This window comes from Ambystoma mexicanum, chromosome 6p (genome assembly GCF_040938575.1).
Source record: "Ambystoma mexicanum isolate Mex_15411 chromosome 6p, UKY_AmexF1_1, whole genome shotgun sequence".
NCBI classification, from domain to species: domain Eukaryota; kingdom Metazoa; phylum Chordata; class Amphibia; order Caudata; family Ambystomatidae; genus Ambystoma; species Ambystoma mexicanum.
In genome coordinates this window covers 1,190,944,645-1,190,958,985 of record NC_090935.1, presented here as the reverse complement: position 1 = coordinate 1,190,958,985, position 14,341 = coordinate 1,190,944,645, and the positions used below count along the sequence as shown (strand labels likewise).

At 46.7% G+C, this 14,341-nt stretch overlaps 1 protein-coding gene across 1 annotated transcript in view; it reads left to right on the top strand.

Moving 5' to 3' along the window:
* TRPM6 (transient receptor potential cation channel subfamily M member 6) overlaps positions 1-14,341 on the top strand; it is a 1,703,532-nt gene that overhangs the window by 868,502 nt on the left and 820,689 nt on the right. Inside the window, exon 17 of the mRNA XM_069625828.1 lies at positions 12,434-12,662. Coding sequence (XP_069481929.1) covers positions 12,434-12,662 — 229 coding nt within the window. The remainder of the gene's footprint in view (positions 1-12,433; positions 12,663-14,341) is intronic.

Here is a 14,341-nt window from a genome sequence, read left to right as displayed (position 1 = left end):
AATGGAGACTTTTTATGTCGTACTAGGCTTAGAGTATTATAGTTATTTGGCCCATTTTGAACAGGAGATTATTGTGTACACTTTTTCTGGTTTACCCACCAAAGGATCCACACACATTTCTGTTTCACATCTTTACAGCAGACCTGTGTAGGACGTGTTCCTTCCTATATATATTTACTGAGAGCGGAATCATTTAACAATAGACCATTTACTTTTTGTGTACTGAACCTTTGCTTGTCTCTTTGTTTTTTAAAACAATGGGCCTCATTCCAGGTGTGGTGGTCCAGAAACAAGGGTGCAGGTAAACTCACTGGCACCATTGTTTCTGGACTGCCATACTATGAGTCTGCCTGCAGGGGCCATAGCGCCCGGTAGGTCTGACCCTGCCGGGCCCTACGGCCCCTGGAGGCAGAGTTGTCACAAAATCACTGGCACCATTAGCAACGGTGCCAGTGCTTCTGTCTCCCCTCTTCCATGGAGTCCTATGGGACTCCACAGGAATGGGGAGTTACTGAATCTGCCGCCTGACTTCCTACTCTGCTGGGAGTTGTAATGTCCCAGTGGCACCAGGAGGTCAAGCGGCATATTCTGTGTTTATGGTTCGGCCACAACCCTCTGGTGGCAACGGCAGGTTACCGCTGACCTCGGAATGTGGCCCAATGTCCCAAACTCTTTGCTTCTTTTCTTCCCCAATGACCTCTGTATCTGACCTTGTTTTCTTGGTTGTTAATAAATGTCTCTGTTTCCCTCAGATTGGTTTAACTGAATGTTCCACTTGTATTTCCTATTATAATCATGTTTAACTTTTAATGATATTCCTCACAAAACATTGATACTTATTGCATTGTTGTCTATCAGGAGAAGCTTTGGCAATAGCCGTTACTGAGGGTGGTTGAACGATTAGAGGCAATCACATCAATTCATCAGGAATGTTGCTGCCTGTCTTGTTACTCGTCAAGGAAGGGGGATAGAGAGGTTACGTCGTGGAAGAATTTGTGAAATACTAATGCGACACTTTTTTTAATCAAAGTTTTGTTTATGGTCATATTGAAAGGCACAGCCATGGAGCATGTCATGAACGTTCTACTGGCAAACGCTTATGTGTTCCATCTAGAAACACTAGTGAAGATACACAGAACCCCTTTGCACTATTACAGACTTTAGGTTAAAGAGTCTAAACATTCAAAAGACAAAGCAAACATTGCCTTTAAATTCTTCCATGACATTGAAAACCATTCAAAGCGCAAGGGTGCAATAAAACATTTATAGTAAGAGTAATTGCCCCAGAAGAAAATTTGTTGTGCGGGTGTTATGCTCAGTAAGCAACAGTAGAACCCTGAAGTACATTTATAACCATACGTTTTTATTTTTTATATATTTACATTTTTATTATTTTATATCACTAAATCCACAGTCAACATCTTACATATCAGACAACAAAGACATTATTTACAAAACAAACATCATCACATTGAGGAATTTACACTACAATTAGCTGAATATACAAAGGATTAAAATGCAGCTATCAATTTTACAATCCCAGGAATCTCCCGCAAATTTGATCAAACAAATTCATTTTTTTGACTCTGGAAAGAGTCATTTTCTCAATTTTAGCCACTTGAGTTAGATCATTCAACCATTCCGTGTAGCAAGGTCGATCCATATCTTTCCATTTTCTTAGAATAATCTTTTTTTGGCTGAGTTAGAAGCTCTGAAGAACCAACATCCTAGGGGGAATGTAAGATCTGCCACTATCGTAGTCATAGTCCACATCAAGCATTAGAACTCTATTCATCTTTTGTGTGACCTTTCTCCATAAGCACCTTAGTTCATAACAATCCAGGATCATATGCTCAAACGACCCTCTGGCGTGACTAAATCTCCAACATGCCTCTGAATCAAGCAGGCCCCTTGCATGCAATTTTACCAGAGTCCAGAATACTTTGTTTAAGATCTTGATCTGGCGACTTCTCTCACCAAGATTCAATGAGGTAAGAGCCACATATTTGCAAATGTTCGACCATCTACTCTGAGATATCTCTGTGCCCAATGTCACAGACCATTTTCCCAATAAGTCGGTATTTGGTTCCTTGTACTGGTTCAACCTCTTGTAAACCTTAGAGGCAAGATGACCTTCTGATTTATATTCTTTCAACCAAATATGCCATCCTTTATCATCCTCTGGAGTTTTGTTCATCATTGTTTTCTTTACCCTTATATATTCCCATATAGAACAGTCCACCAGAACTTTTGTCAAAGCCAGTGCTGAGCCATTTTTGCCCACCACTAGATCATCAAGGTACTGGATGCCACCTAATAGCTAATTCGGGCAGAGTATCGGTTTCCCATCCACCTTAATGTGTGGATTCAGCCAGATTGAAGTGATGCTATTGCCCACAATGTCTTGTTTACTTTTCTTAAGTAGATCTTACCAACAAGCTTTTAAAAAAATTCTACGGGGGAAGACTACGTCATCAATCCGGTGCTGATGGTTACAAATAGAGCCATTAATAACTTAACAATCATCTGCAAAAATTGCAACACACTACTTTTTCACATTGGCAGTACCCATTCAACTTCTCAACCAAACCCCTAATTATATGGGTTGAGTTTGCAAAAGGGAAACCACAGCTGCATATGTGTTGATGCTTCTTCATTAAACAAGGATAAGCACTTCATTAGACTGGTGCAATTGAGGCAAATGTGGAGGCTAGCCTATCACAAGAAGCCCTCAAGTGTTTCTTGCAACGATATAATGAAATGCCATTCCTGCTGCAGAAGAAATGACCATGGCATATGACATATGTGAAAATGGCTCCAGGGGTTCAGCTATTCTATTCACCAGACGGAAAAATGAGTAAATCAAGTCATGCATGTCCACACCAGTGCAGGTAAAAGGTGAATAATGTAGCTGAAACCAGCTCCAAGATGCACGATAAGGATGGGGATTCCCAAACCCTTGTCTTTTATCATGAACATTGGTGCCACTCCCTCTTTGAGTAGCATGCTTTGCTTCTGTAAAATGCCATCTCATAGTAAGAGAACGTCTTTGTTTGCTGCGCAATGTTGCCTGCCTCGCATATGGAAAAACACTCATCATGTTATTTTGGGCCATAGTGCCAATGTAAAATGCTGTGCCCCAGTAGGAAAACATGTATTTTCTTGTTGCTGCACAAATGTCCCTCTTACTCAGATATATATGAACACGCATCTGTTGGCTTTACCCCTTAACATCAGTTAAAAATTTTATACTCTGTCATAAACCTGTCTGGGCTGGTTGCACCAATTTAGGTCTGTATGGCCATGTAAATAAACTCATGCTGGCTCTCCCTTAATGACAGTATAAAATGCTATGCCACAGTAAGACATGCATTTGCTGGCAGCACAAATGCCACACACGTCTAAGAGCACTCATCATGTTGGCTTTGCCATTAACACCAATATAAAACACCACTTCACAGTAAGAAAACCTGTTCTTGCAACACAAATGCCCCCATATGCAATAACACTCATTGGCCCTCATTACGACCCTTGCGGAAATCGAAAAACGATGGCGGAAATGCAATACCGCCATCGAATAGCGCTCGGTGCGACTATGACCCGTCACCGCAAAGTACGAAGCCATTAGCGACACCGTAGTGAATGCCAACGCTAACTGCACCAAGCACGCGCGCGCGCGCCATGCCAAACCGCAAACACCACCATGGCGCAAGGGTACGCCAATTCCGACCCTAGCGGACATGCACCTAACGCCATCAGGTATGGCGTAATGTACCATTCCGCCATGGCGAGAAGTACGGCATCGCGAATCAACCGTAAACGGCCCCACTGAGTGCCTGTACACCGCTCCCTGCCCACAAAGTACAACTCCCCGTAGGTGCAATGAAGCCACAATGCAACCATTGAAACGTACAAGTCACCCATGCATGGCAACGAACAAAAGAAACACAAGAGGGGCCAATGGGAGCTGCAGGGCACAGATGGCACGAATACAGAAGCCATCCCAATGGACATGACCACAGTCCCCCACCAAGAAACGCACGCAAACACAGGCACCTGTGACCAGCAATATTCCGAAAATCACATCATTCCACCAGTCCACCTGGCTGACCGGCATCTGTTACACAAAACCCAATCCCCCGCCCCTGAGCATGACAACATTCAAACAGTCATATTGGCAGCCCCCATCCCTGACCTCACTGGGCTTCGTAGGCAAACGCGCCCAGCACAGTACCACGCAACTAAACCCCGAAGCTGGAACCCAATGCAGATCTCCTCACAAAACATCGCCCCCCAAATAGGCATATGCCACATCACTTGCAAAGAAAAACGCTACACGGGCCAAATCAGAATAGAAATTTTATGCACATCAAAGTCACCAAGCCCATACAGCCATCAGGCCATGAACTCCAAAACACTAATCACCATTGTGGGCTGCTTCCGCAAGAAATGACCAGCCACTACCTGTGTGTCGCCCTGTTCCCCCATGGTACACAGAGCCACATTCACGTACGAAAAGGCAACATGGAAGCGCACAGAACCGCAGGGCCGTCCCAATGGGGAGGCACTAGTCCAGCTGAAAGGCCGAAATGTTGCTCCGAGCCACCAGTACTGCGTAAGGGCATGTGGGCCATTGGCGATCGTCCCATAAGATCGTAATGCTGCTCCACTGATTAACACGAAGCAGCAGGTGTCGGGAGTAAAATCCATCTGCAGGAGTGGCATACAGATGGCAGTGGCAAAAGGGGAGGAGATACCTGTCAACCAAAAGAAAAGAAAGAGAACAGAATGGCCATCAGAACTACATTCGAACAACTCACTTCAATGATCACACGAAATCCACAGCCATATGCATGCTAGCCCACTCCAAAGGATCATCACCACCCCAAAACCACTTGCGACTCATAACCATCTATATCGAGGTGCAAACACCATCACAAACGAGTGTACCTGTGCATGCGTCTGTCAAAACAGATTCCATCAGATGGGAATGTTAACGTGCATGGACACAAGTGTCTGAGGGCGCCTCGAGACAGGGAGGGCTCAACAAGGCCAGATAGACGATGGTCCCACTATGGCAGCCCTGCATCACATAGCGTAGGGGAGGCGGATAGATCCCAAGAAGCCCTGTACATGGCAAACTCTGTATCAAATCACCTGCCCATGCATCCATTCATCATTCCCTCATCCCGGGATCAAAACGCCTGAATAATTACTCACATAACATTAGAAACATCCATTGAGTCTGTGCGTAATGCAGCCTGCTAAATCCACAGTGCCCCAGCCCGTAAATCCAGTGTTGTGAAGTAACATGAATTTGGGAACGGACGGCCTCATCGCCCACGTATCTATTGCGCATCCCAAACTATTCATATCAATCATTGCTCCCTTGCCATGGGCCCTGTCTCAAGGACATAGAACAATAGAACGTTATATTTGCAGTCAGACCTGTGGGCATCTCCTCGCCGCTAGCTGGAAACCGAAAGCGCCGCCCTTCGAATTCCTCATTTGCAACATCACGTCGAAAAGGCATCTGTGGCCGTTTGAAATCACTAATTATTCCATCGAGTGCGGCTGTGTGTGAAAATGGCAACTGCCTTCACCCACAAATGGGACGCCCCGCCCGTCGTTGCAACTCGGTACAGTGATGCATGAGGGCCCACCGTTACTCGAGTACTACGTTCCACTGACCCTTCACAAGTCTGTTCGCGACTGCACAGATAGTATGGGAAACAATGGGACCACAGCAGAATGAACATATCAACCAATCTTACACGGCCATCGGGTACAAATACATGATTGCAATAGCAAGATACAATTCCCCGAATTGCAGCGTTGTGCGCGGGACGTGCTCGGCCAAAGGGGAGAGCAGTTTGCACAGGTGGAATCAATCACCACAGGTGGAGGCCATACAGCCTGAAAACACATAAATTGCACAGCCAGTCTCCTCCCACAACCACACCGAAATGCTACCGGCAGGACTCGCGATGTTGGCCCTGGGGGACCTGATAGCACTGCAAGTGCTCCGACTCCAAGAAGAAGACGAACACCAACTACAACCAGCCGCACGGAGGAGACGCAGGAGGAGGAGGAGGAGGCCAAGGCAGGGCCAGCAAGGCCCACCAGCACAGCCACTACCACCACGCAGGCAGCCCGCAATACCACGCCTCCGAGCACATCCGTTCAACCTCACTGATGAGCAGATCCACACCCTCTACCGTCTGGACCGGGACACCATAGCCGCCATTGTGGACATGACACAGGCTGACCTTGTCAGCATGATAGATAGCCCAACCGCCATCCCACCCCTACTGAAGGTGGTGTCTGTACTCCACTTCCTGGCCACAGGCACCTACCAGCACACAGTCGGACAGTTGCATGGCATTTCTCAGCCACTGTTCTCACGGACACTATTGCAAGTGCTCGATGCCCTCCTGCTGCACGCAGACGACTACATCTCTCTACCACGCTCGGAGCAGGAAATTACCAACACAAAAGTGGGATTCCATGCACTTGCCGGCATACCGGGTTGCATTGGTGCCATCGACTGCACCCATGTGGAATTGGTCGTCCCACATGCCATGGAGGCCCAGTACCGCAACCGAAAACAATTTCATTCCCTGAATGTACAAATGGTGTGTGACTCCAACAGGATCATTACACATTGTTGTGCCCGATTCCCTGGATCAACCCATGATTCTATGGTCTTGAGGAACTCTACAATGCCACGCTACATGGAGCGACACGCAGGGAACAGATCCTGGCTACTCGGTGAGTCTCATTACATGCATGATGATGTGGGGTATGTGAATTGGCAATGACCTTGCAGGAAGGGGGGGGGGGGTGTGCGTACGTATCAATGGCATTCCACATCATACGTTTCTCGTCCACATACAGGTGATGCTGGATATCCACTGAAGAGATGGCTCCTCACACCAGTCCGGAACCCACGGGACCAGCATGAGGAGGACTACAACCATGCCCACTCACGTACCCGTGTAGTCATAGAACAGGCATTCCGCCTACTGAAGGGCTGTTTCCGCTGCCTCAGCAGGTCTGGCGGGGCACTCCTGTACCGCCATGAGAAGGTTGCAAAGATGGTGATGGCATGTGTCATGCTCCACAACATGTGCGTACGTAGAAATGTGCCCATGCCCCCTGACGCAGAACTGCAAGCACCTGATGATGGTCATGATGAGGGTGGGGATGTGGCAGCACCTCATGGAGTCTGCGAGGCACCGGAGGCCCGTGACATTCGTCAGCATCTCATCGATGTATGCTTCTAGCACTCACGCCTGGTGGCTGATACATGGACACGGGACTCGTGGCACTGCGTGTGTCTGGGACATGCACAATATGGACTGTACGCCTATGATGGCCTAGTACACAAAGATCAATGTCCACACTTCTCATTGGTTGATCGTGCACTTTTTATGGCATGTGTGATATAATGTTGAACACCCTATCGACCCGCCACCCAAGTGAGCCCAACACACCCCCTCCACCCTCCTACCTCCCCCCCGAACACCAGTGTCCAAAGATGCTCATTGTCAGTGGGCTGTCGCTATTGCATGCCCCCTCTGCGGGTATCAGGGGCACCCCTGCCTGTGGAGCGCAGGTTCCTTCCAGATCTACGTTGGGGGCTGCCCTGGACGGAACTTGCAACGGATGATGTGTCTGCCTGCTCACGTCCATGCATGTCCCTAAGGGTTTGCGAGAGCTCAGTGAGCACACGGCGCACTGCGGCAAGTTCGGCACATACGTCTTTGGACGTCGCATGCAGTTCCCCCCTCAGGCTCTCGGTGCTTCTCTCAATTTGTGCCCTTAGCGTCTCTGTACCTCTCTCCATTTCTGCCCTAAGTGTCTCAGTTGATGTTTCTATGTCTGCCTTAGTGCCCCCACATTCATCGGCATGGTCCTTGAGGAGTGTGGCCAGTTGCTGCTGTTGTTCGATCAACTGGTCGAGGGACTGTTGCCTCTGCTGGGCCATGGCCATTTGCGGGGGTGTCACAGAGGGGCTGTTGTCCTCATGTTGCCTTGCCACAGGGCTTGTGGGGGATGGCCAGTCGTCGTCTTGTGGGTGCCCCTGCGTGGTATCCTCATGTTGTACGGGATGGGACAGACAGGGGGATTGGGACAGGTCATGGATGGATCTGACTTCGGCATCCCCGTTTTCTGTGTCCGAGCATGCTGCCATCAATGGGGTGTCACCTATGGTGCTGCTGCCACCAGAGGCAGTGCCTTCTGTGGCATCCATTGGGGGGACCTGTGGTGGTGGTGTTGTGGGCATGCTGGCTGCTGGGGTGCCTGTTGATGTTCCCTCCTCTGTGCTGCCACCTGATTTGTGCTGCTGCCGTGTCTTGATGCGTGCAGCTGAGGTGGAGGGTCTCTGGCCGTTGGTCTTGGCCCTCTTTGCAGGTGTGCTGGTAGGGGTGTCCTGTAGCTCGTCGTTTGGATCGGACCCTGTGGTGGAGTAAAGGAGGGCGAGGGTTATTGATGGGTCTGTGGGAATTGGAATGGCATTGTATCACATGCTTTGGGGTGGTACCTGAGGGTGATTTGGGTCGGGGCCTTGGAGGTGCTTTCATTTGTGTGTGGAGTGAGGGTGCAGTTGTTTGGCAGCCTGCAGTTAGGGTGTGCCTGCTGCACGTGTAGTGCGTGTTTTAGGGGTTTTTAATTATTTATGTATTTATTGTGGTTTTTAACGTGCGCTATCAGGCCGATGTGTGTGGACGTTCTCCTGGACATGTGTTTCTGTTGCACTATGTGGACGCATGGTACTTCACATGGATGGACTGTGTGGATTTGGCATTGTTTTATCTGGCCCACCTACCTGAATCTTCGGATGTCTGCACTCCTTTCTCCATCCCTCCGACTCCCTCTATGCTCTCCATTCCGATGGTGGAGGCACAGATTTCTTCCCAGGGGGTCAACTTGATGGGTGATTCAGGACCTCCCCCAGTGGCTGTGGCAATGTTGCGGTTGGCAGAGAGTATGCTGCGGACGCGTATCCGCAGGTCGTCCCATCGCTTGCGGCATTGCTGTGGGGTGCGGGGTGCGGTCCCCACCGCACTTACCCGCTGTGCCACCAGAGCCCATATGGCCTTCTTGTTTGCAAGTGCCGTCCTGGTCATTTGCGTGCAGAAGACGACGGCAGCATTCTCCTGGAGGGTCTCTGTTAGCACGGTGAGTTCCTCACGGGAGAAGTGGACCTGCCGCTTGCGGTCGCACGCTTTCTTAGCTACTTTTCCCATTTTTCTTGGTTTCGCTAGGGTGGTTGACGGGTTGGGGTGTGTTTCAGGGTAGTGATTTTAGTGGTTGTGTGGTTTTAGTGTTTTTATAGGTGTACGCCGGGATGTTTCCCGTTCCGGGCCCGTGTTTTAACTTCCGTTTCCGTATATTTCCGGTCACTGTACTTTGCGGTAGGCGCACACTGCGGTGACCGCTAAGAGGGGTGGCGGTATTGCACCTAGGGCGCCGTACGGCGGCGGTGTGGGCCGTTTTGGGGTCATTTCCGCCATCGCGGACTTTGCACTTCCGCCGTGGCGTGGTGCTCGTGCCCGATGGGTCGGAATGGGCCGCACTTTGCTCCTTCGTGCAATGGCGGAAACGCTATTTACGCTGTGGCGCTCCGGTCAGTCGATTTCCGCAAGGGTCGTAATGAGGGCCATTATGTTGCTTTGCTCTTAACAACAGTATAAAATGCCATGCCACATTAAGACAACATATCTTGCTGGAAAGGCAGGTTTTCATACTGTCACACGCTGGTTGCACACATGCCCTCCTTCATATTTAAGAACACTCATCATGTTGACTTTGTCCTTAATGCCATTATAACATGCAATACCACAGAAAGAAAACATGTCCTTGCTGCAAAGGCTTGTTTTCTTACTGTGGCATGCTGGCAGCACCAATGCCCTCACCACCATGTGCAAGAAAATTCATGTTAGCTTTTCTCTTAATGCTAATATTAAATGCCATGCACAGCGAGAAAATGTTTCTTTGCTGCAAAGGTATGTCTTCTCCCACAATCCTTTGTAATTTTGTAAAACCCTAAGTAACCCACGGTAATCCAGACGTGGACCCCTTGCTCACTGTGCTTAGAGAGGCACAGCTTCACTTCCCTGATGAGGCCCGACTAGGCTGAAACACGTGTATGGGGTTACTGTCGGTACTCTTGTTCAGAGAGGAATTGCCTAGCATTTCGGTGCTGGACTGCCCTTGTGGGTGGGACAAAGACTGATATGTAAATGAATATTTCTCCTCTGTGAAGGGTGTAGTGAGAGAAAGCATGGCTGTATACCCTCCTGAATTGAATAAATTCCATAGATAGGGTATTTGACCCATGTTTGTTCTCAGTAGAGGGGCTCCCACGCTCTTTTGTAATTATGTCTTCTTACTATGGCATGCTTACAGCACAAATGCCCCATACCACCATGTTTAAAAGCACTCATCATGTTGACTTTACCCTTAACACCAGTCTAAAATCCCATGGCACAGCAAGAAAACATGTTTTTGCTGAAAAAGCATGTCTTCTTACTGTGGCATTCTTGCTGCACAAATGGGCCCCATGTGAGCTTAAATGGTTGTGAGGAGTGGCCCCGGCTGTCGTGGATTGGTCAGCAAGATGAAGCGTTTTCTGGCTATGTATGAAGAGGCTGAGTGGTTTCAGTGGTCGGGATGCTGCCGAATAATTTGTTTCTGGCCAGTGTGTAGTGTAAGCTGGAAAGATGTAGGATCAGCACAGTGGTTACACGAGTCCCTCTCTGTGGCCACGTCCTCGCTTGGATCCGTTTTAAATGAGTGGTACAGAAAATGCCTTATCTTGCTTATTGTGTGGAAATATGGGAAATATGGGATCACTTGTGCTATTGCTTTTACTTTTGTGCAGGCTCCAACCCCTGCACACGCCTCAGCTCCTCACAAGTCATCAAACTTCTGCTTTCTATGCCAAGCACACCTTGTGCATAAAACGCGCATGGAGAGGCGGAGGAGAGCATCAGAGCATGGCGAGTAAGGTTTGCAGAGCACAGGGCAAGGAGAGGAGGAGGAGAAATGCAGGGCACTAAAAGGAGCCGGAGAACCATGGGGCTTGGAAAGGAAGGGGTGTGCAGCACTGTGCATAGTAGTAAAACATTTTATTAAGCGCAAACTTATCACCAGAGGAGTTTGAAGGTGCCATACTGGCACAACACACATAACTGCGAAAACAATAAAACACAGAGAACATTATTGAGACAGACCACTGCATGCAGAGTAGGTAGGAGGAGGAGAAACTTGGGGAATGGGGAGGAGAAGGAAGAAAGGAGGGAGCACAGAGTGGGGCAGGAGACTGACACTGCTGAGTTTATGGTACACCGAGCAGTAGGAAAATCATGGGGACAGGAGAGGAGGTGGAGAAAAGGAGAGAACATGGATTAGGGCCCAGAGAAAAGCAGATGAAAGGGAGAAGGAGGAGGAGGAGGAAGATGGCAGCGCACATTGTGGGTCACGGAGATGAGATGGAGACATTGGGGCATGGAGGCGCGGAGGAGAAAGGGGGAGGGAACCTGGAACACAGCACACAGAGAAAACCAGTTGGAAGGAAGGGTAAAATGGATGTGTGCACACACACATGCATGCACACAGGTAAACCTATCACAGTGCTGCCACGTGCTAGATCGACTCCTCTGCTACCCCAGAAACCTACTTTTAAAATCTAGGTGCGTCCCCTTTGTACAGTGCTTGCATGCCTCCAAGCTAGTTTTGCACTTTATAAATCCTATACATACATAAATATATGCATACTTATATACATACATACATACATACATACATACATACATACATGTTATGCTGTGGGTCTATGGCAAATACTTATTATGCTGTGGCATCGAACACTTTGGGACACATCACCATGGAATATACAATGTCTTCTTAAGGCAATTCATTTGTTTTTGTTTTGTTGTCTAAACACATTCTATTTGATTTTCTTCCTTTTATGGTTGTACCCATCATTTTTGCTGCCTTTGTTCGCCACTTCAAGTGTGTATATGCTGTTTGTGCCATTTGAATATTCTGCCCCATTGTGTGGTTTGGTTTCCTTGGTAAATCATGTACAGTTTGCTCTCCTTCAGTTTGGGCTTTTGAAGCTCCAACAAGCACATATTTGGCAATATGGCACATTGTGCTGAGCTGTCACTTTCTGTTTGTGCAGTTGTATCTTTTCTACATTTATTTGCTCTTTGACGTAACCCCTTGTATGTCTTTTGCAGACTATGTGTTGGTTATTGTTGCTTGGATGATTTATTGTGTTTATCTTTTTTACCGGCACCTTTAGCACCTAAGCTTCTTTTTCTTCTTGTCTTGCTATAGGATATCTAAAAAAGAATTTTGTGTTCAGGTGTTAATAGGTTTTGATGACCATTGCTTTCTTTTCTTTTAAATTTCCCAGGCAATTTGGTCAGCTTGCACTGGACCTGCTAGACAATGCCTTCAAACAAAATGAGCAGATGGCCATGAAACTTCTTACATATGAACTGAGGAACTGGAGTAATTCAACATGTCTAACACTAGCAGTTTCTTCTGCACTAAGACCCTTCGTCTCTCACACGTGCACACAGATGTTGCTCACTGATATGTGGATGGGACGCCTCAAGATGAGGAAGAACTCCTGGCTTAAGGTACGCGGTGGAGGTGCCTCGAAAGCTCTACGAAACATTCATCTTTATGTCACCTTTTGAAATGTCTTGAATACATTTGAACATTATCTAATTTTACATTATATGGGGTTAATCTGCTCCATTGTGTTTCCAAATGTTAGAAATTTCATCCAACTACATCTAAGTTTATATCGATACAGAGTCCTCAATGACCTTTTTAAGTTTCCCGTTTGCTGTTGCATGTGTAGTCTAAGGTAACTTGTCGATGGTGGCTTCGCAGTGTGCACAGCTTTCATAACGTAACTAGACCTTGCAGACTATCCAGACTTGCATTATGATCTGATATTGCACCAACAATTCATCTATCTATTCTGTAGTTTTCACCATAGTCATGTGTATGCAATACTTAAAAGAACACCACATAATATAGTGTATAAAACATTTCCAGAAATCCCCAAAAATACATTCTTTCAAAACAGCAGCACTGGAATACACATTATTACTTATGCATATAAGCATGGGTAAAGCATTAAACAAATACCTTCTATGTGCACAGAAGCTTTAGATTCAGCTACAAATGCATTATTTCAGTCTGCCCACAAAATGATTCCTGCTGTGCCGTGCTTTCTCAAGATCATTCAATAGAATATGGATTATTAAATCTATTTTCATTATTTTACAAACATGCTAGGCATCGACACACTCCTAACGTTAACTTCAGGGCAGGTTCCAGCCATATATTTCTCTGTCGATCTTATAAAGGACGTATGATTAAAAAATTGATAACATCCTCGACTCAAATTGCACAACAAGGACACTTTGAGCAGGACTTTACCTAATATTTCGAGACAAAAGCCGATAAAGGTATAATTCCTACATAAGGTTTAACCAGTAGACTCTTGGCTTCTCAAGGCTATATTTGATCTAATTACTCTTTAAAGCCTAGATGATTCTTTACCATGAGATATTTGGAAGTTAAGCTATAGCTACTATCCAATGTCAAACGCTCCTTCAGAAACCATATTATTGAAAATGTGTTTTTCGCTTAGTCTTGTAATACGTAGACCATTCCATAATACCTCCAACCCCAGTGCTTTAACCTATTTATTATAAAGCTAACCAGCTAATTTTATTTGTACCATGGCGAGTTGACACGCCTTGGAGTGCTTCATGGTACATTCACAACTCCTGATGTTCCATAATTTACATCAATATAACAATGTTTTGATCTTAATAATATAGGAAATACCAAAATAACTGAAACTATGCAGGAGTCCCAGCATTTCAATATCTTATTTTTGTGTCGCTCTGGGTCTATAAAACGTCAGTGGCCCCAGAGCTTAGCACCATATATAGAGGCAGATGTAGCCTGAGCTCCATAAACACTGATGGCATGTGAGATTTCTCAACACCCGAAACCTTTTGATAAAGTCATTGTTCTGTACCTCTTCCAGCAAGTGCCAACATGCTTTTTTCTATCTGTGCAATCAATGTGATAGATGTATTGCGCCTAACACCCAAATAATATAAATTGTCCATAGTCCGCGTGGGTTGCCCATGAAATTTAAGCAGTAGGTGTTATGTACACATGATCCTCGCCGGATGACATGGCATGCTGTTTGTTTTCTTAATATTTGCAGAAAGTTCCTTTTCTAGACATATGGCATTAATAAGATGTAGATTTTGTTGGAGGCCGCTTG